At 38.5% G+C, this 26561-nt stretch overlaps 1 protein-coding gene across 5 annotated transcripts in view; it reads right to left on the bottom strand.

Moving 5' to 3' along the window:
* Positions 1-1392: 1392 nt before the first annotated feature.
* Positions 1393-26561, bottom strand: part of LGR5 (leucine rich repeat containing G protein-coupled receptor 5) — a 92246-nt gene continuing 67077 nt past the window's right edge. For all 5 annotated transcript variants that reach the window (XM_083815431.1, XM_083815432.1, XM_083815433.1 and 2 more), the window contains 12 exons: positions 24790-24858; positions 22221-22292; positions 20970-21041; positions 20797-20865; positions 20595-20666; positions 17757-17822; positions 17475-17546; positions 16469-16540; positions 14410-14535; positions 9161-9306; positions 8082-8165; positions 1393-5415 (listed from right to left, as the gene is read on the bottom strand). In XM_083815431.1, the coding sequence (XP_083671557.1) occupies positions 4325-5415; positions 8082-8165; positions 9161-9306; positions 14410-14535; positions 16469-16540; positions 17475-17546; positions 17757-17822; positions 20595-20666; positions 20797-20865; positions 20970-21041; positions 22221-22292; positions 24790-24858 (2011 nt within the window). In that variant the 3' untranslated portion in view covers positions 1393-4324. The remainder of the gene's footprint in view (positions 5416-8081; positions 8166-9160; positions 9307-14409; positions 14536-16468; positions 16541-17474; positions 17547-17756; positions 17823-20594; positions 20667-20796; positions 20866-20969; positions 21042-22220; positions 22293-24789; positions 24859-26561) is intronic.

Here is a 26561-nt window from a genome sequence, read left to right as displayed (position 1 = left end):
TCCTGTCTCTTGAAACCCTCTCTACTCCTTGAGTTGTGCCTTGCCATGCATCTTTTTTTCTTCTGCAGATATTTAATGCCCTTCTCATCCCCATTCACTGCTGATCCTGTCCCACCTTAACAAGACCGTCCCAAAACTCACCCATCGACAGTATTTCTTTTTCACTTGCCTTCCAGCTGCAGTGACCCCACCCACCCTGGCTTTCTCATTTGTGCTGAGAACCTGCACACCCCCTGCTAAAACCTATTTTCATCTGGGATCGTTTTAATTTTTTTTTTTTTTTGATCTTTGTAGCTTGTTACTTCCCATGTGGATTGAATTCCTGCCTAAACGATTGTTTGCTTTCTCAGCATTTGTCCTTCATTGGTGTTTCACCTCGTTCAGGTTCTTCACAGAAGGGACCTAGGCTCACGATCTCTGAAAAGCCAAGCACATATAACCAACTGCTCTGTGCTGTGGTCCCTCCCAACAAGAATGCATCCGCTGCCTTGCCCTTCCTCGATACCTAGATGTAGTTAGACCTTGACTGTTTAGCTGCTGCCTGTGTTTAATTCAATTGAGCTGCAAGCTCTGGTGCAGCCTGAGCAACCCGACTCTTGCCAGTCCCATGCTTGTGCTGCACCCTCCACTTACCCTCGGCACCTGCGTGCCATGCGTTTTGTATGTGATGCTGCCACTGCCTCTCTGCTGTGTATCATCTGAACTTTGCCAGCTGTTTGGTAATCCCCCGACCAGCTCCGTCTGCCACATACAGCGTTGGAGAGAAAATGAAAAGGCACATGGGAGAATTCGTTGTCTGGCATATACTGCCAGCAGCAGCCTTGTGCAGCAGACCTTCATCTCTCCTGTGGTCCACTGTGACCTGAAATCTGCTGGGTAACTCACAGAGTCATTAAGGTTGGAAAAGCCCTCCAGGATCATGTGGTCCAACCATCCCGCTACCACCAATGTCACCCACTGAACCGTGTCCCTAAGCACCACGTCCAACCTTTCCTTGAGCACCCCCAGGGACGGTGACTCCACCACCTCCCTGCGCAACCCATCCCAATGCCTGACTGCGCTTTCTGAGTACTCGTGCACATCCGTTGTGTCACACGGGTCTGAGGTGAGAGTGTCTTGTGCGGCAGTTGTGAGAAGTTGTCACTGAAAACTAGGACGTGCAGGGAGCAGAATCTGTTCGTAAGGGTCTACGAGTAATGTTTTTTGTAAAAGACAGTCTATGTTGAAATGAAACACTATTCATCATCATTTTTTTTTTTTTTTTTACTCCCCAGGGCACCTAATGAGAACCCATGACCTGTAATTTATACTTCACCAAGAATTCTGGACATCTGGGGCGGTTAGTGTAAGTATTAGAATAACTTGGGAAGGACTAATTGAGGATGAACACAATTTTGTGAGGTGTTAGGCCCTGATTAAATGCTCTTTACTGTGTAGTCACATTTTATTACAACTTACATATGTTTGGAACACTGATAGAAAAGAAAGCATGTCATCTATTTACAATCACTACACATTTACATTATATTATTTACAGATAATGAATTTAGTAATATATATGAGCAGAAAATATAGCAAATATCAATATGAAACTGTACAGGGCTTAATCTCATGTCCTTTACTGTGGTTGCATTTCACTGTAATAATAAATACAGTTCTATATTTACAAATTTTACTTTAAAAATCTATTAAATGAATTTTAACAATTTCAAGTTTAAAATATTTGATCAAAATATTTCAAACATGCTTACAAAAATAAGACACAAAGCCTTTAGGACTTTCTGCAAGCTAAAAAAGTTCTGATAAAAGAAGCTTTCTTTAACTAGTCTTTAGAATTATAACATTATCTTGCTTCTCAAATCACTTTACAAACTTCTTAAATATAGCGAGCTGAAAGGAATTTCACTGACATTAAGCAGTGCAGCACAGATGGACCCAAGTTAAATTAAAGCTAAGTAAACATGGTAATAGGTATTGTGCAATGGTTGACTGATCCTCTGTTTAATCCAAAGTGGTTTCAGGCATCGTTCTCCAGCTGTATGCTGCACTGCTTCAAAACCCACAAGAGATAAAGGATTAAGATAAGTACTCAGCTGACTTTATCGTACATAATTTCGGTATTGGTTCATTTTTCTTCCTGAAAGATGAACATGTCAGCCAAAGTCAACTGATGGCATCTGTAACTGCAAAACTAAAAATACGCCAATGTGAATGGACAAGAAAATCAGGGCATATCCATTGTTGGCAACAGATTCTTCACTGTGAAAATCCATTCTTGGAGTCCCAGGAAGTTACATATGCAGTAACAGATGAACAACCGTGATCATCTGTAACTGATTACCTTAATTACTGGGCTAGGCTAACCTTGGTAATGTTCAGAAATTAGTCTCATTCACCCAGAAGCTGAGTGGCCATTAACCGAGAAGTGATTACTGGGCTATTAAATGTTACTCCTCAGGGAGCTATTTTTAACAACAAAAAAAATCAAAAACTTCACTTCCGTGTCTTAAACGATCAGCTCACTTGAGCAAAAAGTTCCAGCTCTAAAAAAGGATGACTGGAATGTCCTCTGATGGCTTGACTAAGGTCAAAGACTGATATTGTGGGAAGTGAAGGGAGCTCTGTCATCTGAGATATTTTGGCAGTAGACTTGGCAAAGACTTGAAGTTTCTTCTCATCTAATTGCATGATGTCTAAATGTAAATGCCTTGATTCAGCAAAGTATTAATAGATTTAAATCCAGAGAGTAACTCTGTGTTAATCTAATCTAACCGACTCGTAAACTAATGCCATCAGGCATCCCTGAATACCAATAGCTGCTCCAATAACTTTTTGGCAATAGATCCAATTTGAATTTATACATATGTGATGACAGATAGTTCACCCCAAGCCATGCTAACTTGCTTGGCTTGCTAATGACCATCACTGTCAACAATTGGTACCTTTATTTCTGTGTTGTATATCCCTAACATCAACTTCCAGGGGTCCATACTGGATCCTTCTCCTCTTGACTTAGTCCTCTGCTCTCAAACTTCTTTTCCCAGAAGCTGCTACTTATATACTGTGATCAAGTCACTTCTTTGATAAGTTGTTTTGTAAATTTATGATATTCAAATCCTTTTCAATTTCCCAGTCTTCTTCACAGCGTGTGAATACAAGAACTGTCTGAAATATTTCAGTAGTGCCTGTATCAGCGCTAAGAACACAAATCATACAACCTCTTCACTCCTACTTAATATTCCTGCATCTGTCCTTAGCCAAAAGGATGCAGTGGCCTCTGAATCTTCATCTGACTAAGGACCATGAGCTAGAGGCTTTCTAGAAGCACTGTTTCACAGGACAGAAATTGTGCTATGAGCAGGACTACTGTTTTTGTTCCTACACAAATGACCTTAAATAATTGTTTCTATGTGAATGCCTTTGGTGTCATTTATTTGTACTCAGCACACCAGTCTTCCTATATTCATGACTTGCTATGTAGTATTTCCCACTCTCAAATTCTATGAGTCCCTCACCTACCAATTTTATCAGCAGTAATTCTGGAAGTAATTCTACTGGCATGCTAGCAATTCATGACCAGGCTCTGCAGAACCTCACTAGAAAAATATCCATGTGACAACAGCTTGCCATTTATGATTACATTTTAAGTGCTCAGCAGGATTTTAATTAATTTCCTTCCTACCATATTATTGTTGTGGTTTTGACTGACAATTAAAAATGTCAAGTCATCCGACTTCTAAAAAAATCCAAGCCTAAGAGCAGGTAAACTGTTAAATGAATTCTATCAGTTGAACATGGAGCTTCATCAAAGTCTATTCTGCAGAAACCTTTAGGACTTCCAACAGGAATACTTTTCCACTTAGATACCCTGCTGAATGAGGGCCACACACGGATGCTTATAAAAACAATCTTGACACTGAATATCTATTAAGTTCGAATTATAATAAACAGGAAAACAAAAACAAAAACCCAACCCCTGAAACAAACAGTGCCAGGTGAAGAAAAAGCTTACCAATTTAACATGGTATTTTTGCTCTTGACCAACTGCCTTTTCTGAGAGGTGCTACTTTAAAAGAGAGCAGCCAACACAACTGCACAAACTGCAACAGCTTTCAGTTTCTCTCTTCATTCCAGCATTTCGGAGACAGGCCGTGAAGGCTCAAGTATTGGATTTTCAGCCTGCTGCAACTTTTGTCATCATCTGTTTTGTGATGCATGTAAAAATAATTCAGAGGCATTCTCTAGGTTGTAGACGCACACCCATACTTATTTTTGGGATTAAAAAAATTTGTAAACATCAATATTTTCTGCATTGCCACTGAAACTAGCGACACGGAACAAATGCTACTGATGAAAGATTGCAGCTTTCTGTCATTTGATAAGATGATGGCGTTAGTGAATTGCTGGTAGGCATGTCGTATGATATGCTAGCACTTGTGAAGGTTACCAATGCTTGTGTTGAGTCACAAGATTGTTTTTCTATGTCTTCTGAATTCACAGAGATCAGACTAGCATGTTTTGATCTCCTCCATAAGAATGTTTGCTTTCGCAAACTTCCCAAGTCCTCCTTGAAGTGTGGATTGAAAAGTATATAAAGGAGTGGGTTTAGACATGCAGGCAGTGGGACAATTACTAGCAGTATTGACTTTATCACTTCTGGGCTGATAAAAGTCAGGTTTAGTAAGGAGGAAAAAGATAAGAAGGCCACAGGGCAATAAAGAATGCAATTAGTAAAAAGTAGCAAGGCTATATGTTTGACCATAGAACAATCCCAAATGTTGTCTAGTTCTCCCTTTTCTAAACTGCAGTAGAGCTTTGTGTAAGCAACAGTCATTACCAGAAAACAAAGTGAGTTCAGCAACACCAGTGCTACCATGTAGCCCATAGCAGTGGGTTCTCCAAATGGTAATGGCAAACAAAGCGGAGAGACCCCATACTCACTCCCAGTGAGGAGTGGTATTACTGCAATGATAAGTGCCAACATAAAACAAAAGAAAATGGCAATTTTGACACTAGCAATAGAGGATTTTGTTTCAAACTTTGTAGCATGCTTTACAGAAAATGCACGTTCCAGTGCGGCTAAGGTAAGGAGGAAAATGGAAGCTTCTGAAGCAAAAATGGAGAGAAGACCAGTCATTTGGCAACCGATTCCACTTTCCCACCGTGCTCCATACTGAGCAAAGCTACCAAAAGTTGATGCATCCACACTAGCCAGTACTCCACTGGCAAGGCCCATGAAGGCATTTACAATAGCTATTAGACCAATCAGAAGTTTTATGGAGGACATATACAACGGAGATCTGAAAACTGTAGCAGTCACCAGCGCGTTGCAAATGAAGGTCAAACCCACTATGGTCCACACTCCAATTCTGATGAGCCAGCTCCCAAACAGATGGTCACATGGTTTGAAGGGACCTGAAAAGTCAAAAACAAACAAACAAAAGGGCAATGGAAACCCATGTAAACTAAAAGTTAATTTTGTACTTTGTAAGACTTCAACTTTCACGCCTCTTGCAAAAGTTCTCAGCACAATCAAGCAGTGAATTTTATTGTAAAAGGGGATCTGAAAATTTTCTTTCTTTGTAGTAGAGATCTCCGTAATGTGCTGCTCATATGCATGTTACACGAGTCTTTGTTCCTCAACCCAAATATTATATACATACATATATATATATATATATATACACACATACATATATATATTTGCCTAGTTGTAAACATGCAGTATGAATACCATGGGTAATTTCTCAGGAAAGAAAAGGGTGGCTGTGCTAATGAGTCCTGGTGAAGTGTGATGTAATGGATATGGACAGATGCACTTTGGCTACCTAATTAACATGTCATTACATGGTCCAAGTCCCCTTTGCAGTGTCTTTTCAGAAGACTGCTTTGCTCTTCATTTTCTCTATTTCATCCACAATGATTCCAGGATATGACTTAAATGGCTTTGACCTTTGCAAGTATAAGGCCAGGCCTATTTTTTGATATCCTATGTGTGAGGAAGAAAGCACTTTAATGCATGTAGCATTGAAAAGAATAAGAGAAGGTGGGTTTTTAAACAAATCCATTCCAAATAAATTCATGATGCATTTTGTAATGTTTTTTGTCAGGAATTTGAAATGGATCCTTAAAGGCAAGTTGCACAGACAGAGAAATCTGGGTGTCATCATTAAGTCTGCCATCATCTCCACCACTCTCACTGAAGTAATGGCTACTAAATATCCCATCTTCATAGACAAATGCAGGATGGACCTTAGTGCTACAAGTTTGAATAGGGATCCAATATGATCTGAGATGATTCAGTTTAGACTCCGAGGAGAAATCTGACCTTTTAGAGGAGATCAGGGTTCTTGAAGAATTTTAATAATGATAGAAGACTTGACATGTTTTAGTTTGGCTACAAACAGACCTTTTGGGACTAACCTATTTGAGAAAATATCCCTATAGTGGAATATTTAAATCTTTCATTTAAGATTCAAATAAATTTTTCTGTTTAAATTGACTATTAAGCTACATTGCAGGCAAGGAACGAGCACTGCAGAAAGTGAAATGTATTGTTTCATAGACTGTTTGATACAGCAGTTCCAGAATGACACATCCATGAGATATGAAGATAAATGGGGAAGGTAGTTTGAAGATAGGCACCAAATAAAATTGGATTGTCAGTTTTGTATTCTCTTGAGGTCAAATATGTGAGCTAGGTTGTAAGAGGAGAAGGCTTATGTGGCTCATTGATTTCATCATCTTAGCAGCCTGCAACAAACAGTTTGTGACCCAAAGTGTTCCGAATCACAGAAAATTGAAGCTGTATTTGTATGTGTAAGGGCTGCCTTTTTGGAGGTGTTTCCAATGATCTGTGGCTGAAGGCAGGTCAGTATGACTGAAGCCTGTTGTCCTCTCATAGATTTGAGGTGTATATGCTGTGTGATTGAAGCTGAATACTCTGCTGTCTGAGAAACATTTATCTTAATACTAGTCAGCTGTGCTTCCTCAAAGCATGTCCTCCACAGTGGTCTCTGATTGTCTATGCAGACACAAACCGAGCAGCTGAGATGTACTCCATATGACTACAGTTGTTGCCATCCAGTAGGCAGAAGCACCCATTGTGTCAGTTTGTAAGTTTTTCTAAGATACCATTTGAAAGATCAGCATGGAAGCTAGATTTTCACTTAGATCTGGTCATAACTTACCTTGAAGATGAGGACATTTCTGTGAACTCGATGGTATAAAGGAGGCCATAGGAGAATACAGGATGGTCAAATGCTTCTAAATTCTTTCTTTGACCTCCTACCTTTTCTATTTCTCTTGACATAACATCTTTTCATTTATTATTTGCTGTTATAAACAAGAATCTTGGCTTGGAGTGAGTCTTGAAGTACTAGCTGTCACTTGCATTTTTTTGTTCATGTGTTACAATTTAAGAATGGCTAGGGAAACCGCTTGCTGAGTCAGGATGCTAAAACTAGAAGCAACATTCTAAGTTATTTCCTTGCCTTAAAGGAAACTTTCAGTGGAATTGGTTTCCAATTTAATCACTTAAAAAAAAAAACACATGTTACTCTACAGGGATACACTATTCTACAAAAAAATGACAGTGCTGGGAGTCCCTTGTGTGTATGTTAATATAGTACTGTACAGTACATCCTAGACATTGAACTAAACTGTGTGCTGTTCGAGAAGCTCAAATGTAAAATAACTCAATGAAGTTGAGAAGAATTACTTCAGCTTTGCAAAGGAATGAGTGAGCAAAGATTCTGTTCTATTATCTGTTTCTTGGCAGAAGAGAACCTTTGCTTTTCCATTCCCTCGATAAGGCGGATCAATTCCTGTGGTAAGGGGCTTGGAGTGAGGATCTGCCAGAGGACTCTGAAACTTCTGGTACATTCATAGATGAATTCAGTACCTGAATATTTTTCTGAACTTCAATGCAGAATTTTGTATTTTTGTACAATGTATCCAGTCTCAGCAAATTATTGCAGAACATAGTGTTACAGTCCTTGTTTCAGATTCAGAGTTCGTTCTGCATTTCAAATATCTGGTAGTATTATGCTTAGATTCCTAGGTACTTGGCAGTTTCATACCTGGAGAAGGTGAGCATTGCACTGAATGATGAGCTTTCAAATCTTCTTCAAAGTCAAGCAGAAAATCTTCAAAGTCACGCTCATCTGTGGGGGAGGAAATACCCAGATTTGATACTGCAATTTTCAGGAAAATTTCTTTTAGTACAAACTCCAAAAACATCTTCGGTATTTAAGGCCTGTTCTCATCTCTTTGCCTGCCAAACTGTAAGCAGAAGCAGATGTATGCTTACTTGGTTTTGAATCACTTTACTCAAGATTATTTAAAAAGTTGGCACCATTACTTCTCTGAAAATAATCGCTTTTAGAAAGGTACATTCTCCATTACCTAATTTGTAGTGTGATGACTGCCTAGGAAGGGGTTTAAAATACAAATTCCACTGTTGTGCCAGGATACAGAGAATTAACCCAGGTTCTTTTATGTTTCTTGTGTCATCACTTTATGTATTCTTGGCTCTGTTCTTGCTGGGACTAGCCCTGAACTCTGAGACACACTGGTTTGCAGGAGTGGAAATAGCAAAGAAAGCAGCAGGATGGTATAAAATGCATGTATACACTTACGTAACAGGTCAAATAACAGACCTTGTGCTGAAGGGGAAGAAAAATACAGTAAACATCTGTTCTTGAGAGCAGATGCGCTCTTTGGTACCCAGGAAGTGCTGAGAAAAAAACCGAGCAGCTATGCCTAAGTAGCCACACTAGCTCTGTGACTGATCCTGAAACATGTAGACAGCACAATAGCCAAGGTGTTGCTACTTCCAAAGCTGGCAAGAGATTGAATCTTTGCTGCCCTATTATTGTATGGGGTTACATACCAGCACCACTTCCCTGTCTCTCAAGTAAATGGAAGATTTCACTTCCCACGTTATTATTTGGAGAGAAGGAAGAGTGAGTGAGATTTTTGAAAGATAGACCTGACAAAATGAATTTGCTAAGCTTGGGAACACTGACATATTACCAGGCAAGAGAGAGGAAGGTACTGCCTTGGTGACTGCGAAAGAGTATTGGATTTAACATCACAGATTGCTTACTAGAAAAATCACAGCCTTCAGGTAGATTTAAAAGCAAAAGGTGACAGTTACCTTGAATTTGTAACAACCCAACATCTTTCCTGTGAAAATCATCAATGCTGCTATTCTCATCTTTGTTCCATTGGCTGGAGATTTTGTAGTGGCTCTCACAAGCTCCAAAGGCACAGCACTGATAAGCATAAGGCATTTCCATGACCCTGTAGAAGAACAAGGAAGCACGCCATGATACTGGTTTAGAGCACCAGAGTTACTCAATTGTACTGCTCACAGTTTCAATTGTTAGCACAAATGAACTTGATTAAGTAGCCGCGATTGAAAGTCAAAATATTTAAGGGTAAAAATCAATCATGATGATACAAATTGAGGATTCACAAATAGAATTCCACATCAGACATGCAGATGATTTCTACGGTAATTTTAGTAAAGGCACAGTGAAGCTTTCTTATGCATTTTCATGGGAGATATGGATGTAGAACATGACTTGCAGTTTATTGAATGTTACTCTTAAGAGTTCTGTTTCTTTTTTATGTCTTAATAATTTTACAGTGTAACTCCACAGTTTCTTCACATTACTTTCTTAATGGCTTCTTTTAAAAAAGGGCAAGATCACAACTGCGCCTACCTGCTTAACAGGCAAAACCAAAACTTCACTTCCCAATGATAATTTTTCCAGTTTGGGGAAAATGAGATCTAATTTTGGATTCAAACTTCATCTCTCTCTTTTCACATCAAATTTTATCACAGTAAAATGGCAAAAAGGAGATTGTCTTTTGTGCACAGACCAAAGAAGCAGTATTCTACACTGAAAGGGGAATGAATCACAAATGCAGCATATGTGAAAACAGATGTCACTGAAAAAAGGCTTTACTTTATTAATTCTCACAGGAGTGAGCACAGTCATTGCAGGACACTGCATGTTCATTCCTAACTCCTTCAATATCATTGGTATTCCTAACACAAAACTGAGTATGAGTGAGCGAGTTTCAAAGATTTTGAGGTTTTCTATTGCCAGAAAATTGCTGATTTCCTGTATGTTTTGAATTCCATTCATTCAGGGATGTCCAAATTCTGGGGTAGTACGTAAGAACTACATATGTTCAACTTCTACAGACTACTTCTTCTATTCCTTGGATACACTTTGTACTTTGGAAGTGGAGATATTTAATATGCAGTTCCCCAATAGTACATAGTAAAACCTAAAAAATTATCTTAATTTCAAAAGTTCAATAAACCAAAAGCTTCAGATATAAATAGGTAACTAGGTTATTCTGTCTTAAAAAGAATAAAATAGAACTGTATCCTACTTTCAGGTTACTTTCAACAGGTTTATCATGTAAATTAACATAATGAATGTTCCAAGCAACCTTTAATGTCCTGGAAAATCCAGCAGGGAGTCTGTCTGAAGCAGGCCCAATACCAATAGGACTTGTGCACTAGCCAAAGGCTTGGTACAAAGCAGAACAAAGTGAACCCTAAGCTCTGAAGTGATTTTTAAGTTAGTGCATTTGGGGGCATTTAGATTCTATATACTTATATTTCTGTTGGGAATTAATTAACAACAACATTCTGTACTCTTGTACCCAATACAAGAAGTTAGGTAAGCTGTTTTTAAAGTACTCTGATAAAAGTTCAAGGTGACCAAGATCTAGTTATCATGCAACTTCAGGCCAGCAGATTTAAATATGTAATTTCTAATTCATTTCTGTGCATGTTATCTTTTAAAATATGGAGATTATCCTGATTAAACATTTTGATAAACATTTCCTAGAAGCCCTTAAATAAACTATTACTAAACCCTTCGCTTACTAGACTAACCCATACCTAGTCGCTTGGGTTGAAAAACAATCCACATCCCCAAAAGAAATGCCCCTTTTTTGACAGACAAACACACAAACAAAACCCAACAAAAACAAACCACAAAACACCTTATAAAAAGAAATGCTGAAAGTTCTGCAAGGTGATGACTGCAACTTGCGGTGTCAGACTTATTTGAAGACATTGATATAGCTGTGGAAATGAATAGCTAGTGGATATTTTAGGCTCAAGGAGTGAGAGCAAATGTGTTCTTGAACAGGATAGTTGATTTGGAAGCAGCCACCAGAGATCATCCAGTCCAACTGTCTGAACACTTCAGCGCTAGCCATAAGTTAAGGCACCTTACTGAGGGCACTGTCCAAACGCCCCTCGAACACTGGCAGGCACGGGGCATCAACCACCTCCTAGGAAGCCTGGTCCAGTGTTTGGCCACCCTCACAAAGAGATTTTCCTCGTGCCCAGCCTGCAGCCCCCCTGGCGCAGCTCTGGGCCGTCCCCAGGTGTCCCGGGGAGCAGAGGTCGGCACCGCCCTCCCCGCTCGCCCTCCTCGGGAAGCTGCCGAGAGCCAGGAGGTCGCCTCTCAGCCTCCTTGTCTCCAGCCCAGGCAGCCCAAGGGCCTCAGCCTGCCCTCACGGGACACGCCTGCCAGCCCCAACACCAGCTTTGTCATCCTCCTCTGGAGGTTTTCAAGCACCTCAACATCCTTTTTGTATTGTGATTCCCATTTCTTATCTTCCCTGTAGGACTTTCTAGCATCCTTTGTTAAACCTGAACAGTTCCCCTCCACACTCCTACCCGCCCTGGGTTACTAGGCTATACATATAGATCCCAAATTGGTAAATACTTCTGAATTTGTGTGTAAAACACACATGCACAGACTGAGTGGGATCCAGAACACACTGGACAACATATACTTTGCAATGCAGAGAAACTAGTATCAGCTCTTCCTGGTGACCGAGGAGTTCCTTTCAGCTACTTTTAACATTAAAATACAAAGGCAACTCTCAGCCATACAGTGCCAGAAGCATTCCTTTCTATGGCTAGTGTTTATTTGATGTGGGTGATTAGATTTGGACTTTGTCAAATTAAAGTCTTGTAGAAACACTGTCTAAATTTATTTTTATATACTACTTATCTTACTGATGGTATCTGTACACCTGATTTTTTTTTTTCTGCAGCAAGGAATGCCTCTATTTCTGTTTTTGGATTAAGCAGCAGAGAATACAAGGTTGTTTTCCACCTCACAAAGGTGAATGGGAATGCAGAGTTACAATGGACGGAGCTAGTCACTGAATTCTTTACAGCACTGAATCAAACCATCAGATAAAGAAGGAAGGAGTGGTTGGCAGCCCAACTTTATTTCCTCGTAGCTTGCTATAGCAAGCTGGGCTCGGCTCTGTGAGCATTCTTGTGCCATTGCTGGAGGTGGGGCAGAGGATGCTCAGCTCTTTGATGTGTTTGTGTATTGAACAGCAGTGACCTATTTAGATGAGCAGGCAGCTTTTGTACAGGAACTTGTCTTTAATGTTGTAACCAATGTCTAGTTCCAACAATTACAAAGGGTGAAATTACATTTTGTTTTAGATCTCTGTTCAAGTTTGGTGCTTCATGCACTGTTTGTGCAGTGATCCTGTGTGAAGTCCTGGCCTCATTAAAATGTAGAAATCCTACAGACTACAGGTTAGGATTTTACCCCACTTTCTCCTGATTGGATATGATGTGCTCTTACAGATGTTAATCAGCTCTAGATATATCAATCATACTTTTACTAACTTTAAAAAAAAAACTTAAGCTATTGTCTGACATCCTTTTTAATTACTTGTCCAGTAAGTACAGCTTTTTAATTACTGTAGTTGCATTTTAGCAATGTACATAATTTGGTGGAAAAATTATACAAAACATAATGTTGAGGAAAAAAAATAAAAAATCCGACTTGTACCCAATTCAGCTGAATAATGGATTATTCTAGGACCACTGCAGGATTTCTTATGCCAGTAGGCTATGGTATAAATATTACTATATATTTGCTAGTCTGGAATGATCGATTTTTTTGGTCTTTACACTCTTTTTAAGAAATTAAGGCATTTTAGAATTGTCACGTGCCTCAGCATGAGGGCAGTCAGTGAGAGAAGAAAAACTGGCAGAAGCTCAGCCTCAGACACACACAACTTTTTATGATACTTGCTTCTTGACCTCTGAGACTCATCTGAAGACTTATGTAAGGCCTCTAGTGCTTTGAACATTTGTGTTATGAAGTAGTTTCATACGCTGTGATCAAGTCACTGCCCAATCTCCTCTGTGAAAAACTACAAACATTGGGTTTATTAAGTCTTTTAAGGCACTGTTTCCTAACCCTTGAACCATTTTTGCAGCTCTTCTCTCTGTTTATATTAACATACCATCACAGAAGTACTCTAGTGTGGATCCTTCCAGTGCTGTATGCAAACATTAAATCATCTCCCTACTTCAACTTATGACTGCCTTATTTATATCTTCAAACACTCCAGTCCTTTTCATCAGTAACATGTCTCCTTGAGTTGTTTGCCTATTATGACTTATGGAACTTCTCCAGTGCAAAAGCCAAATCAAGTGAGGATATGAGGATGGAGTCTCCTTCCTTGGAGACCTTCAAAGGCTGTCTGGACGTGGTCCTGGGCAACTGTCTTCAGGTGGCCCTGCTTGAGCAGGAGGTTGGACAAGATGACCTCCAGAGATCCTGTCCAACCTCAACCATTCTGTGATTCTCTATGTTCACGCTGTTTAATTGTTTCAAAATTTACAATATCTTTTACATTAAAATGAGTAAAAAATATATTTTGCAGTTGGCATCCTCCAACTAAAACAGAAATTCAAGGGGGACTTAGGAGATACTCCCTAATATCCTGAAGTCAGAGGCAAAATTCTCTACTGTGACTTCCCTGTGGTCATCCAGTGACTAGCAGAGCTTCAAATAATCTCTAGAGATCATTTCTTTTCTCTATCATAGAGCATCCATCAGCAAATTATTAGCATCAAACTATTTAAGTAGTAACAGTAAAGTATTATCTTAATCAAATATTACAGGAAAGAGAGTTCATTTCTACTTGAAACAAAAATGGCAAATTATTTTGGAACTTCAGAAGTATATTCTTGATATTTACTGAATTCTCACTAAATATAAGGGAGGTTCTGTAACCACAGTCCAGTAGAAGGAGATATCACTAAGCTGCTAGCAATATTGTTTTAACAGCTTTTGAAACATATCACCAGGAAGCAGATGTGGCTCATATTAAGCAAGTACTGGGGTTAATATTTCAAAACACTTCATAGTTCTTCAGTTAAAAGTGAGCATAATAAAATAACTCTATCATTTTTATCATATTTGCTTTAGTTTTAATACCACAGATCAAAGACTGACAATACGAAGCAACATGCCTTACACACTGACACACCTTCCACTGCACATGAACACAAATGTGGCTTATTAGTTTTAATGATATACTCACTTGAGTTCTGGAAAATTTTCAGATGATATCAAACTTTGTAGGGCACGATTTCCTGTTAATTTTAAATGAGTTAAACCATGTAGCCCCGTCACAGGAAAAGAGGACAAAAGGTTGGATGACACATCCCTGCATAACAGCAAATAAAAATCAGCTTACAGGTTCTCATTTTTTTCTTCAGTGCTAGAAGAGTCATGTTGGAAAAACAAACTATGCTATTCTAAATTGATACAAAATGAATGCATTAGAGAGGCCCCAGTCAGCAAAGCAAAGCTGCAGCAACACTCAGGAGTATACACCTATGTCTCTAGCACAAAGCTAGTAGTATATACCTAGAAATCATTAAGAATAATCTCTGTTGTCAAATTTTAACTCTAAGCATTCAAATACAAGTTTAGAGACCAGCAAATGAGTTTAAAAATAATTAAATGGACTGTTGAATCAAAGGGAGCCAATACCAGAACAATTTCCCCCACCCTAAAAAAATCAGTGGGATACGAGAGGGCATGGCTGCTCTGAAATCTACACAAGGAGGAGCTCAGGTGTATGGTGAAGAAGTGCATTTCACAGTAGGACAGGTTTGGGCTGGAGAGAGTGAAGGTGATATTTCTACGCTAAGGTTTGTCTGAGGAGCTGAGAAAATGCAGATGAATACAGAGACATAACTTGGCAAAGTAAAACAGGTGAATGGAAAAGTGACTGTGATCAAGGAGAAATGGTAAAGTAATCAAAGAGGGGGAAGCTCAGATGCGTTCTGTTCTGTATTGCTCTCCATCCCTTCCATTTACTGTATAAGCCTTTTCAGTCCTCTTCCTACTAATCTACACTGCAATATGTAAGATGGTTAATGCTCAAGAAGGAGAAAGAAGGGGAGTCCGATGCAGGGGTGGATTGAAAAGTTCCTGTCTCTAGGACTATCTAAATCTAAAGGGCTAGTCATAAAATAAGAGATATGTTGACGGGCTGGTCTTCTACTTTTTCTGGTATAGTGCACTCGTGTTTGTGCAGGTGTGTGTCCTACTGCTCACAACACAGTTAAATACTAAAAGTGAAATTCTGGTCCTGCTGAAAAGGCTAAATCTACCACTGACTTCAGTCAGACCAGGACAACAGACTAGCATTTCAGGTAACACTCAGTACACTGGTTTACTCTGTATGTTCGAAGGCTTTTTTTCTTTACTTTTGTGTGACTGTTTGGTGCTATTGAACAAATGCAGAATTTATTGCTGGCAGCCTGATGTTCCCTCACCCCTTCTTCTCTAAGAAAGCACTGAGGAGGAACCCAAAAAGGAATGCCATAGACAATATTGGGGATTTTGCACCATTCAGAGGGGAGGCTTCTTCCATTAACAAAAACTAATACCCCTTTCCAAATGCGTGTTTCCCATGACTCTGAAATCCAACTACTGGATTATCTGTATGTCTTTGTGAACAACTTTGGAGTAGGATGACTCCAGAGGAATTTTCTTTCATGTCTTCCCCATGCATCCACTGCCTTAGGGGGTACCTTAACAAGGTATTGCAATGACAGTGGGAAGCAGGAAAAAGTTTTTGAAGACAGAGATGCTTGTGAATAAGGCATATGCAATTTGGATTCTGATGTTTTGACCACTAACTTCTCTGGCTGAAGTTACTAAAGAAGAAAAACTATTCCATCAGAGAAGAAGCAGTGAAATAAAGATGCTTACTGGAAAATGTTTCTAATTTAATTTTGAATCCAGTTCCCTAGTCCTCATACACAACTAGGAAGGTATCTGCATTGCTGATAATAGAGACTGAACTACTAACAAATTCAAAGAAGCAAGACAGGTAGACTGATATATTTCTTGGAGCCCAATCACTGTGATTACACTCTGGTATATGAAGCTTCTCCACAATACCTATGGGAGTTAGTGAAGTACAAGAAAAAAGACATTTAGAAATGGATTTGACAGATCAGAAGATTAGAATAGAGAGAGAAAGCCTCAATTTCTGCTGAGTGGGGCATCAAGTTACAATTTTTTTGCATGTTCTTGCAAGAAAAATGTGAAAATTTAAATGTAAAAGATATATAAATACTTACAGTTTGATCAGAGATGGTAAAGAAGAGAAGGCATTGGGGTGAATAATTTTAATTTTGTTCCAAGCTAAATCCCTACAAGAAAAGCGAGTAGAAAATTACATACCCACTGAGTGAATATGGAAGTTTTCATACACTTGATTAGGGTGCCTAAATATAAAAAAGGTATTAATTACATGCAAATATTTTCAATAAACTTCTACATATCTCAAACTGCAAAAACTTTTTACATTTTTTTCAAATTATGTTAGTCAGTTAATGGTGTTAGTTACTAAGGTGACAACATTCTCTAAAACTTAATGACTTTTGCAGTCTAACTCTGTTGTTTTCAGCCTGCTTCACAGTTAAGGCAGCAGAAAGAGGAGTGGGGTAATGGACTACTTCTAAGAGCCCTCATGACATGACTAGGAACAGCAAATCCATTGTCAATAGGCTTATTTTCTTAATAACAATCTTCACCACCCCTGAAAAAAAAAATAATAAAAAACACCTGCAAGCAACTAAATTAAAAAAAAAAAAGATGGGCTTGATTCTTCAAAAACTTAAAAAAGTAAAAACTTACAAAAGTAATTTCCCAACAAAATTATTCTACTGTGTCTATGTGAATACTAGAAACACATACAAGTTTGAAATCTATTTCTTACTGTTCTTCTTTATAGAGAACAGTGTTCTCTATAAAGATTTCATGCTCCCTAGAGATGATTCTTACATGAACCTGCCATCAGATGCTAGTTTTGGCTCAGTATCTCTCTCCACCTCTGTCAGAAATGTTCACAAGTAACAGCTTTTATAGCTGGAAGTTTACATCTTTGAATTCATTGCTGCAGATGCTAAGCTTCACAGTGTTTATTCTGCTTTCACAGTTATGACTTAACGGATGAAAGATCAAAGCAAGGAGAAATAGAAACAAGGATGTTTTGGGGCAAACAGTGGACAGACAATGAATAGATAGTAAATATGCCCCATGCTTTTGAGAACTCAAGTGAACCACTGCTAGGGCCGTACTCACAGAGAACGAAGAGCAGCCAGCTGCCGAAAGGTGTCTGCTTTGATTTCATCAATTTCGTTATGATGCAAGTCACTGAAATAGCAATAAGAATCTCCTCAGTTTCAAAGGCACCTGGAGGACGCTCCATGGTAATTCAGACTATTTATGATCCACTTTGGTGCATTGTAAGGGTATGTATTTGGGATATGTCAAATTGGTCAGCAGTAACCAAATTAATGATGCTCAAGCAAATTTGTATACAGATGACTCTTGTTAGGCATTTTAGAATAGTTTGAAGCTTACATTTTTTGAAGTTTTTTACACGCAGTAAAACAGGGTAAATCTTCCAGCAGATTATAAGACAGATCCCTGTAATACACAAGAGAAGAAAAGATTAATATTCAATGTAACGTCAAAAGAAAATATTGCCTTTCCTTGTGTCTCTTCATGCTCAATTTAAAATAGCTTGTTTTTACAGGAGAATACAAATGAGTGGACTCAGTTATCATCTGTCATCTGTCAGATTTTTATTTCTAACTGAGAAGGAGATATGAGGGGAAAAGGTAGGATGTATTAACTCCATATCCTACTTTTGCAAATTCCTTGCATTGTCTGACAATTTCCTGCCTGAAGCATAGACTTCTGAGTGTTTTACAGTAACAATATCAGCAGTCTGCTTCAAGGGAGTACTGGCTTTGCATCACAGACTTCATGTTCATCATGTTTAACTTGACAAATATTTAAACCGTTGTAAACGATCTATTAAATACACATATACATATATATATTAGATACTCACATTTTGTCAGAGAATATCCTATATTTTTCTGGCAATAATCACAATGAACTGTAATCAGCTTTCCGTTCTACACTTTTAATTAAGCAGTATTGCCTCTGATCCTTAGAACTGTTATGTCTTATAACTGAGTGATGTGGTTAAAGATATTGGAACTAACTTTGAAATCAATCACTACATGGGAGAAAAAAACTCTTAAAATGACTTGAGCCAAAACTCAACAAATTACAGAATAACTGAAACATCTGGACTGATTTATAGTATAATCTAACTAATCAAAAACAAGCCCAGGCAATTTGCAGAAATTGGAGGGGAAAAAAAAAGGAAAAGAACCACACACCCCTCCCCTTCTCACTCTCAATAGTTTCATCGTATATATACATCTTGTTTGGGGAAAACTGAATTGGAATTTTGCTGGTGGAAAGAATATAGAGTAAAACCTTATACCTATAATTACAAAAAATGTCCTTTTTCACAATTATTTAATATTATCAACAAAAAGAGTAATCTCTTATCATTCCTGCTTCAAATCCTTTAAAATTGGATCACATCTACCCGTTTACTTTCTGGAAAAAAAAAATTATTTTCACAATTACTATTCTGATAGGAGCATTTTGTAGATTCTATATTTGACTTGTGAAAGTGGTGCAAGTAACAACAGCGCCTGATTTTAATGAGTTCCACTCTGCTTTTACTATGCAGAAAGGCTACCATTAATATATACACATTTCTGTAACAGCAGGGTTATTGCCCCTAATTTTGTGCTCTTCACAGGTACTCTGTGGTTCAGATCAGACATGCCAGAGAGTTCAAGTGAGCTGGAAGCTTCTAAGCCAAGGTAAAAGATGGTTGGGGATTTTTTGTCTCTTTGTTAATAAATGATGCTCTTGGCAGCAGCAGAGGGCCAGGGGTTATGGCTCTCTGTTGAAGTGTGTATCCAACTGTGCTGAGAGGAGTCCACCTTCTCAGATATACCTCTACTACAGGTGCACCTGGGAAGTCTCTGTGTTTATTCATCCACGTTAGGAAGCACTGGTGGCTAGGTAGGATAAACAAAATGGCTTTCAAAGCAGTGTTTGTGCTTGTAGGATTTGTGTCTCAGAGCGGGGTGTTCTGCAGTAACTGAGCCAGGAGGCTGCTTCAAGGTCACTGTCTCCAAATAACTGGTTGGGTTCAGCACACCCTTATACTTCATGGTGCAGGCAAAACTCATCTGTAAGCTTAAATGTGAACTTGGGTACACATTGTAAAATGTGGCATGTTTGTTCCAGTCTGATGGGAATGGGGAAAAAGCAACTCTGTGTACATGACATGGCTGCCAAACTGGTTCCCTGCCCTTTTAAATGTCAGCTTCAATAATATTGGGTGATACCTGAAAATAAGGGATGTGAATTTTCAGTGGAGGCTTCTGCTCTTCCATGAACTGTACAATTTATTAATTGCTACTGTATTTATTTGCCTTCACTTTAGAGATTATTTATTGTTTTTGAATAGTACAGGGCATATTCAAAAGAAAGTCTGTGTGCAGACTTCCTTCTGGCAACAGACTGTTTCTGTCTTTTATCATTCTGGACATGATTATATTGAGTCCATCAAATAAAACTTAATTTTTCTGGAAACGTTCATGACATCCAAGCTGGTATTCAAATAATGTGTTATAATTAGTGTTATTTTAATGTTGGCCAGAGAAGCAATATCAAATGCATTCCTAGTGATGTAATACATAGAGGAAAGTGCTGTTGGCTGAATCTCAAAGAAGCGGACACAATGATTACTTTCGTTAGTGATTAAGCAAACTCCAAGGACATTTTCAAGCTAAAACAATATTGGATATTTGGTATAAGAAGTATGCCCCAACTATGCCAAATAATAGTCTATTAAAATTTCAGTCAACTACTTATGTGTGTTTGGAAAAGAAACTAAAAGAGAAGCATAAAAAGTACTCAAAGCTAAACTCCTTACTCAGTTATATTTTCTATTCACTTCACTGAGTTATCTGCCTCAGAAAGAAAACACTATAGGAGACAGAATGAATGAAAATAAGGCCATGTAGCTTTGCAGTTTTTAAAAGAAAATCGAGAACCATTTTAAGCTGTCCTAAAAATATGAAAATTAATTATCTTTTCCAACAATGTATGGGAAATCCTGACTGGTACGTGGATTGTGAACTTTTGGAGGCTGGTATTTTTGAGTAACATGGGGAATTGCTCCCTGCTCTGAATCCCTAGGCAGTTAATGTGATACACAGAAATAGCAGCAATTGGGTAATTTCAAAATCATATTGATTTCATTTGTTCATTAATCTTTTGCATTACTGTAATGTTATTAATCTTACTGAAACGTACAACACTTGGAGATTAGGTAGCTGGTCACAAGCTGATTTGGGGAGAGAGGTGATCTGTGCTCCTGTGAGGGTCCTGTTGAGAGCATTTATAAAAAAAAAATATTACTTTTTAGAGATTGTAAAATATTTTTTTTACAACATTCTTTAGAAAAAATAGTATCCAAAAATATAAAACAAAGCAAAAATATTGCTTTAGCACTTACAAACTCTCCAGACTTGTAGTCCCAGTCAGATCAGGAAACTCTGTTATCTGTGAAGCACCATTTAAGGTCCTAGAATTTAAAACATCATTTCAATATAATTGTGTTGAGGGATGTGTGGGACAGCTCTAACACTGCAATATATAAAGAGAATTAAAACAAAATTAAACACATACAGAGTTCTGAGTTCTGGTAAGTGTTGAAAAGCAGATTTTCCAACAAGCTGGATGGGGTTATCATAAAAATGTCTGTAAAAAGAAAGCAAAAAAGGCATTTTATAAAAAATATTTTAAAATATTCAGAACACATTACATGATTGTATTATATGCAAGTGAGTATACTCTGTATTCTCAGCCACAGACTTGGTGCACCTCTGGGCTTTTTTTCACCCACTAGCCTAAGTCCATCAACCATATTTTGAATACTGAAGCAGTCAGTCTCCTTGAATTTAAAACCAGAAGCTTGCCAAAAAAAACCCATCTCCTCTTTCTCCCGGGTTTGCATACATTGAAACCCAAAGATGAAGAACTTTGTTATGACATGGAGCCTGGAGAAGAGGAGGCTCAGGGGCGACCCTATCGCTCTCTACAGTTACCTTAAAGGAGGCTGTAAAGAGGTGGGGGTTGGTCTGTTCTCCTACGTGCCTGGTGACAGGACGAGGGGGAATGGGCGAAAGTTGCGACAGGGGAGTTTTAGGTTGGATGTTAGGAAGTACTTCTTTACTGAAAGGGTTATTAAGCATTGGAACGGGCTGCCCAGGGAGGTGGTGGAGTCACCATCCCTGGAGGTCTTTAAAAGACGTTTAGATGTAGAGCGATATGGTTTAGTGGAGTACTTAGTGTTAGGTCGGAGGTTGGACTCGATGATCTTGAGGTCTCTTCCAACCTAGAAATCTGTGATACTGTGACATGAGACAAAGTTAGCAGGTGAAGAAGTCAGAACTTCACACACTTGGAGGAGGTTGACCATCCGTCGCATTTGAGTTTCACTGTGTTTTTGAAGCCATGCTGCTTTCACTCATAAAATAACACTGCTCAAGATGAGTCACTATTTTTAATAAAATTGTTTTACAATTTCTTAATCTGAGGTTTGACAATTCTCAAGTATTCTCATGTAAAACCATGGGAATTAAGACTGGAATCCATCAGGAGTAATTTTGCTATCTTCTACATTGCCAGTAAAACGAAGAGACCTATAAGGAATAGTTCAACTGAAAGGTCAAGGCTAAGGCAGCAGTACTCACTCCCTTTAAATAGGGTATGCAAACTGCCACTCGTTCCATGAGGTTGGAAAGATATAAGCTTGTTCGCTTGCATTACTGTATGTTACACTCACAAAAAGATCTATCAGACAAATAGCCACAAATATGGTGTTTAGTTCCACATGCTCTACCAGGAAGAGTCACTGAATAAACTGTTATCACTTACATTGTAATAAGTGATGGATTACCCACAAATGCACGCTCGGGTATTGATTTGATGTTATTGCTATGAAATCCCCTACAAAAGAAAAAATGGTTTACACAGTAAAGAAAAAAATCGTGAAGGCATAATCTGTATTCACAATGCACATTGTTTTTTGTTTGTAATAAGGAAAGTGTTTGCGTGTAAGGGTATATCCTTGTTTTCTGGGGAAGATAGAACTGAAAAAAAAAGCAAAAGAAAAAGTAAAGCAAATAGTTAGACTTCTGCACTGTTCTAAATGAGAGTGCCGTTCAGATAAAGTAAACTGCAAAATGGCATTTTAAATTTCAGACGCTCACAGTAGGCAACAGTGCTTCATAGCTGTATGTCATGTATGTATGAATATATGCGTATGTATATGTAATGTAAATATAGACATATATGAAATAATAAAATTAACAGTTAAATATTAAAAATTAAATAACAATAAAACAGTATATATATATATTCCCCTGTGCTTGTTAAACTGCAACTATTTTTTTTTCTGAGATAAATGAATTACACAAATTTGTCAAGTAAATGATTTTATACGTTATATTAAGTCTCCCACAACCAACTTTCTGTTGAAATATTTTAGATGTGGACATGAACTAACTATCCAACGTAGTTGTGACTGCTGGATAGAGGACCAAATCTTTGTCTCATCATTAATCACTGGATTTTATTCATATGAGTAATTCTCCATTGTGAAAAACAAAAGAAACAACTAAGGTTTCAAAAGAACAATGATGATTTGTGTGGGAAACTCCCATTAGTTCAGTCGGGTATGAAAAAGGCTTCCCAGATTAAATTTATACATTTAGAAAGCCTCAAATTGTTCACTGATGCAAGCACACTTGGTCATTACTTGGACAGGTCCCACATTACTGGTTTCACTTGTTTAGTCATCATGCTACTGCTGATGAGACGCTGCAAGGCTCTGAATCCCTTGTTCTTCTGCCTGCAGTAAAAGCTGCATCCATGCAGATGCGGAATCCAAGCAATATGAGGATCCCATTTCACCTAGAACCAGCAAAGAAGACTGGTTTTGTGGCTGTATTGACTGGGATTCCCTGTATGGCAGAAAAGCTAAGCAAACGGCATGACTACTTCCCAGGGCACTGTCTGGCCCCTCATCACCACTCTGACTTCAGCCAGGAGCAGATTTTGGTGCATTTCTGCAAAATAGAGTCTAGAGAGCTTCTGAACTGGTTGGAAGAGAGCCTCTGCCCTGTGGCACTGCTCACCAGTGATACACCCTGCCCAAACCAAAGCTAGGTTATAGCCTGCCAGTTTATGTGCATGAGGAAAATTGCTTAGAGCTAACTGAACCTCCAGGTAAGAAGACTAGTAAGGCCACAGTGGGAAAAATTGTCCCACAGGTATTTTCAAAACTCAGTCTGGCAAACATTATGTAGGCATTAACTTTGGGTAACAGTTATACACACTTAGTTTGCACAGAACCACCCCTACAGCTGAGATTGCAAAATGCAGAGCCTCTGGAACAAACTGATTTGGCTCTGACTCGCTGGCCAGCCCTCCAGCTCTGAGTGGCTGCCTTGGTGCCTCCAAGCCACAAACAAAATGCCACATTCTGTCTTTTCAGCCCAGGCACACATTCTGAGAGAGAAACGAGGCTTGGCCCAGAAACCCCCTTGGTAAGGTACGCCTGCAATGAGCTGAACCTCCCTCTGCTCCCTCCTCCAGAGCCACACTCCTGACTAGCACGGGAGGTACCGAGCTGGAGTCAACGCTGCCTGGGGATTCCCTGCTTCGGAAAAAAATCCCAGGTCCCTACTTAAAGTGGCTTTATCACCAGCTTGTGATGCAACAGTGCTACAACTGCATCCAATTGCTATGTTACCTAGTTTTTGTAAATCTCGATGCTGATGGTACCGGTAATGGGGTAAATACTTCACATGGAAAGAATTCTGAACATGCACACCGTTGTGTACATTGTGTGTACAACGTGTGAATATTTCATTCATTCTTTTAGAATTCAGCTGTTTCTTACAATAAACTTGGCTGGTTTCTTTTCATTGTTGACATTATTTTACGGAAACTATGTCTGTGCATCCAGAAGTGTTTTGTTTACAACGTTACAAAGGAGTATTTACAGTGAAAAGAAATTGTTTTAATTTAATGGTGCAGGAGGGATGGCAGATAGCATCTAAACCTGATTGGCCAGTAAGAATGCCATGTTTTTTTTTCTTAGACTAGCAGATTGTGGGTTTTTTTTTGATTGCTTGAAAAAAAACAACTGTTGTGTTTGGGACTCAAAATGAATTATTGTGTTTATTATTCACTGTATTCCAAGGATGAAGTTCCTGAAAAAAATCTACTGCACAATGCAGTATAGAAGTTTTCAGAACTAGTATGCTCTAAACTGTGTGTTGAAAATTATCTTTTATCCATGTTGGCATGTTTATTAGTTCTTTCTAGAATATGAGTTTTTAAGGATTACTGATAAAATCACCAGCATTAAAAAAGAATCTGTCACACACTAGACAAAACATCCTCCTTCCGAATGTAAGTGCTGTGCTTCTGTACTTACAATTCTTTTAGGTTTGTTAGTGTCCTGATAGCAGTGGGGAACTCGTCCAGACTGTTGTAATTTAGATCTCTGTGTGAAAACAGATTGTATTATTGAGGTTATGTGCTGCATTAAGGATAACATAGACTTGTTTTGTAACAAAATACCGTCTTCCATTCATTGAATAAGTACATACAGGCAAAAGCCAATAAATCATCAGAAGTGTATGGATGTTTTCTAACAGACTCTATTTAGGGCACATTTTCATTCCTATTTTTCTATCAGCATCCTATTTTCAGTTGTATCCTAGCTATTCAGCAATGAAGAAGCCAAAAGTGGATTCAGATACTACTAATGGATCTGCTCTTTTGTAAATCGCTTGTTATAACTTGGAAATTATCAACAGAAAAAATAAAAACCAAACCAAACCAAAACAAAACAAACACCTCTTGCCCAGAATATTCAAGAACTTTGTACCATGAGCTGAATTTTACACGGTTAATACATCTCTTTATTAAGGTTTCATTTGCCTCTGACTCACTCAGTCTTTCAAGACTTAGATTTAATTCTTGAGTCTTTCTTTCATCTAATGTACTTTTCATGGTCTGTGAGACCAAGAAATTGGAGATACTGGAGTTAATGGAGTTTGGAAGGTAAAAATGATTGGGAGAAATCTTCCTCTGGCTAAAACAAGTGGGAAAACATACAGTAAGTTCAACTTTATCATTAACTATATAGTTAATTTTAAGCTTTGTCAGGATTCATATGGAGAATGTTTCTAACCACACACATTGTAGGAACAGTAGTTTAGCTAGGGTAGTAACCTCTGCTTTAAGAGCTGCTCATGTTGCTGTGGCAATTAGACTTCATTCTGTTAAACTGAAAGGGCTGTTAGCATACTTCTGCCCTGAGCATATGTGCATCCTTTAGCATTCAGGAGACACCTGAAACTAAAATTGAGATGTGCCTGTTTAGTGCAATGCTCCCTGAGCACTGCTTTGTGAGGAATACAGTCTGAAAAACTTGAGTAAAAGCCTTTTTGAATGGGCAAAACACAAATCACAGTTTACAATAGATTGAAATTGAAATAGTATCAGGCTGAAGTAATGCAGGCAGGAAACTGCTGTCTGAACTCAACAAGGCTTTCCTTCCTGCTTGTAAATCTCTCTCTCCTGCTTATTGACAAAAAGAGATTACACGCGCGTACGGTTTGGTTTTGCCCTCCAGTGATATGTGATTTCCAGACCTATGCGTTGATGCAAACAAATGATTTTAAAGCTGGCGTCCATCGTTTACACAGAGATCTCTTTAGATTAGCTTGAAACTATCTGGAAACTGGTCTATACAGTACACAATTACTGCACTCGGGGCAAGTGCTGCATTCTCCTATCACAGCAAAATGGCTGCACCTACACTTATTCCCAGGTTCATGATTGTCCTCTGTGTTTTCGCCTCTTTCATGCCAGGTGGCTGGGACTGGGTTTGCAATTACTTATTCCATTGTTCTTTTTTTCCCCATTTTTGACCAAGTGCCATGTGAATCTCACTTGTGAAAACAAAACAAACTATTACATTTTCCTTCTTCCTTTCCTGTCCCCTTTTCCGGTGCTACACTAAGGGACTTCCTTTCAACTCACAGCAGGCTAAAAATTGTAAAACTGCAATTGTAAAACTAAGGGATCGATGCAACTGAAACCAGCGATTAAAAAAAAGGCCAAAACTTCTTGCTTTCTGATCTTATGAAAATACATAAACGAGCAGTACATAATTCTGTGGATGAGAAAGAAAATAGT

This window comes from Anser anser, assembly GCF_964211835.1.
Source record: "Anser anser genome assembly, chromosome: 1".
NCBI lineage: Eukaryota > Metazoa > Chordata > Aves > Anseriformes > Anatidae > Anser > Anser anser.
The sequence above is the reverse complement of the archived record's forward strand: the minus strand, read 5'-3'. Positions and strand labels throughout refer to the sequence as shown.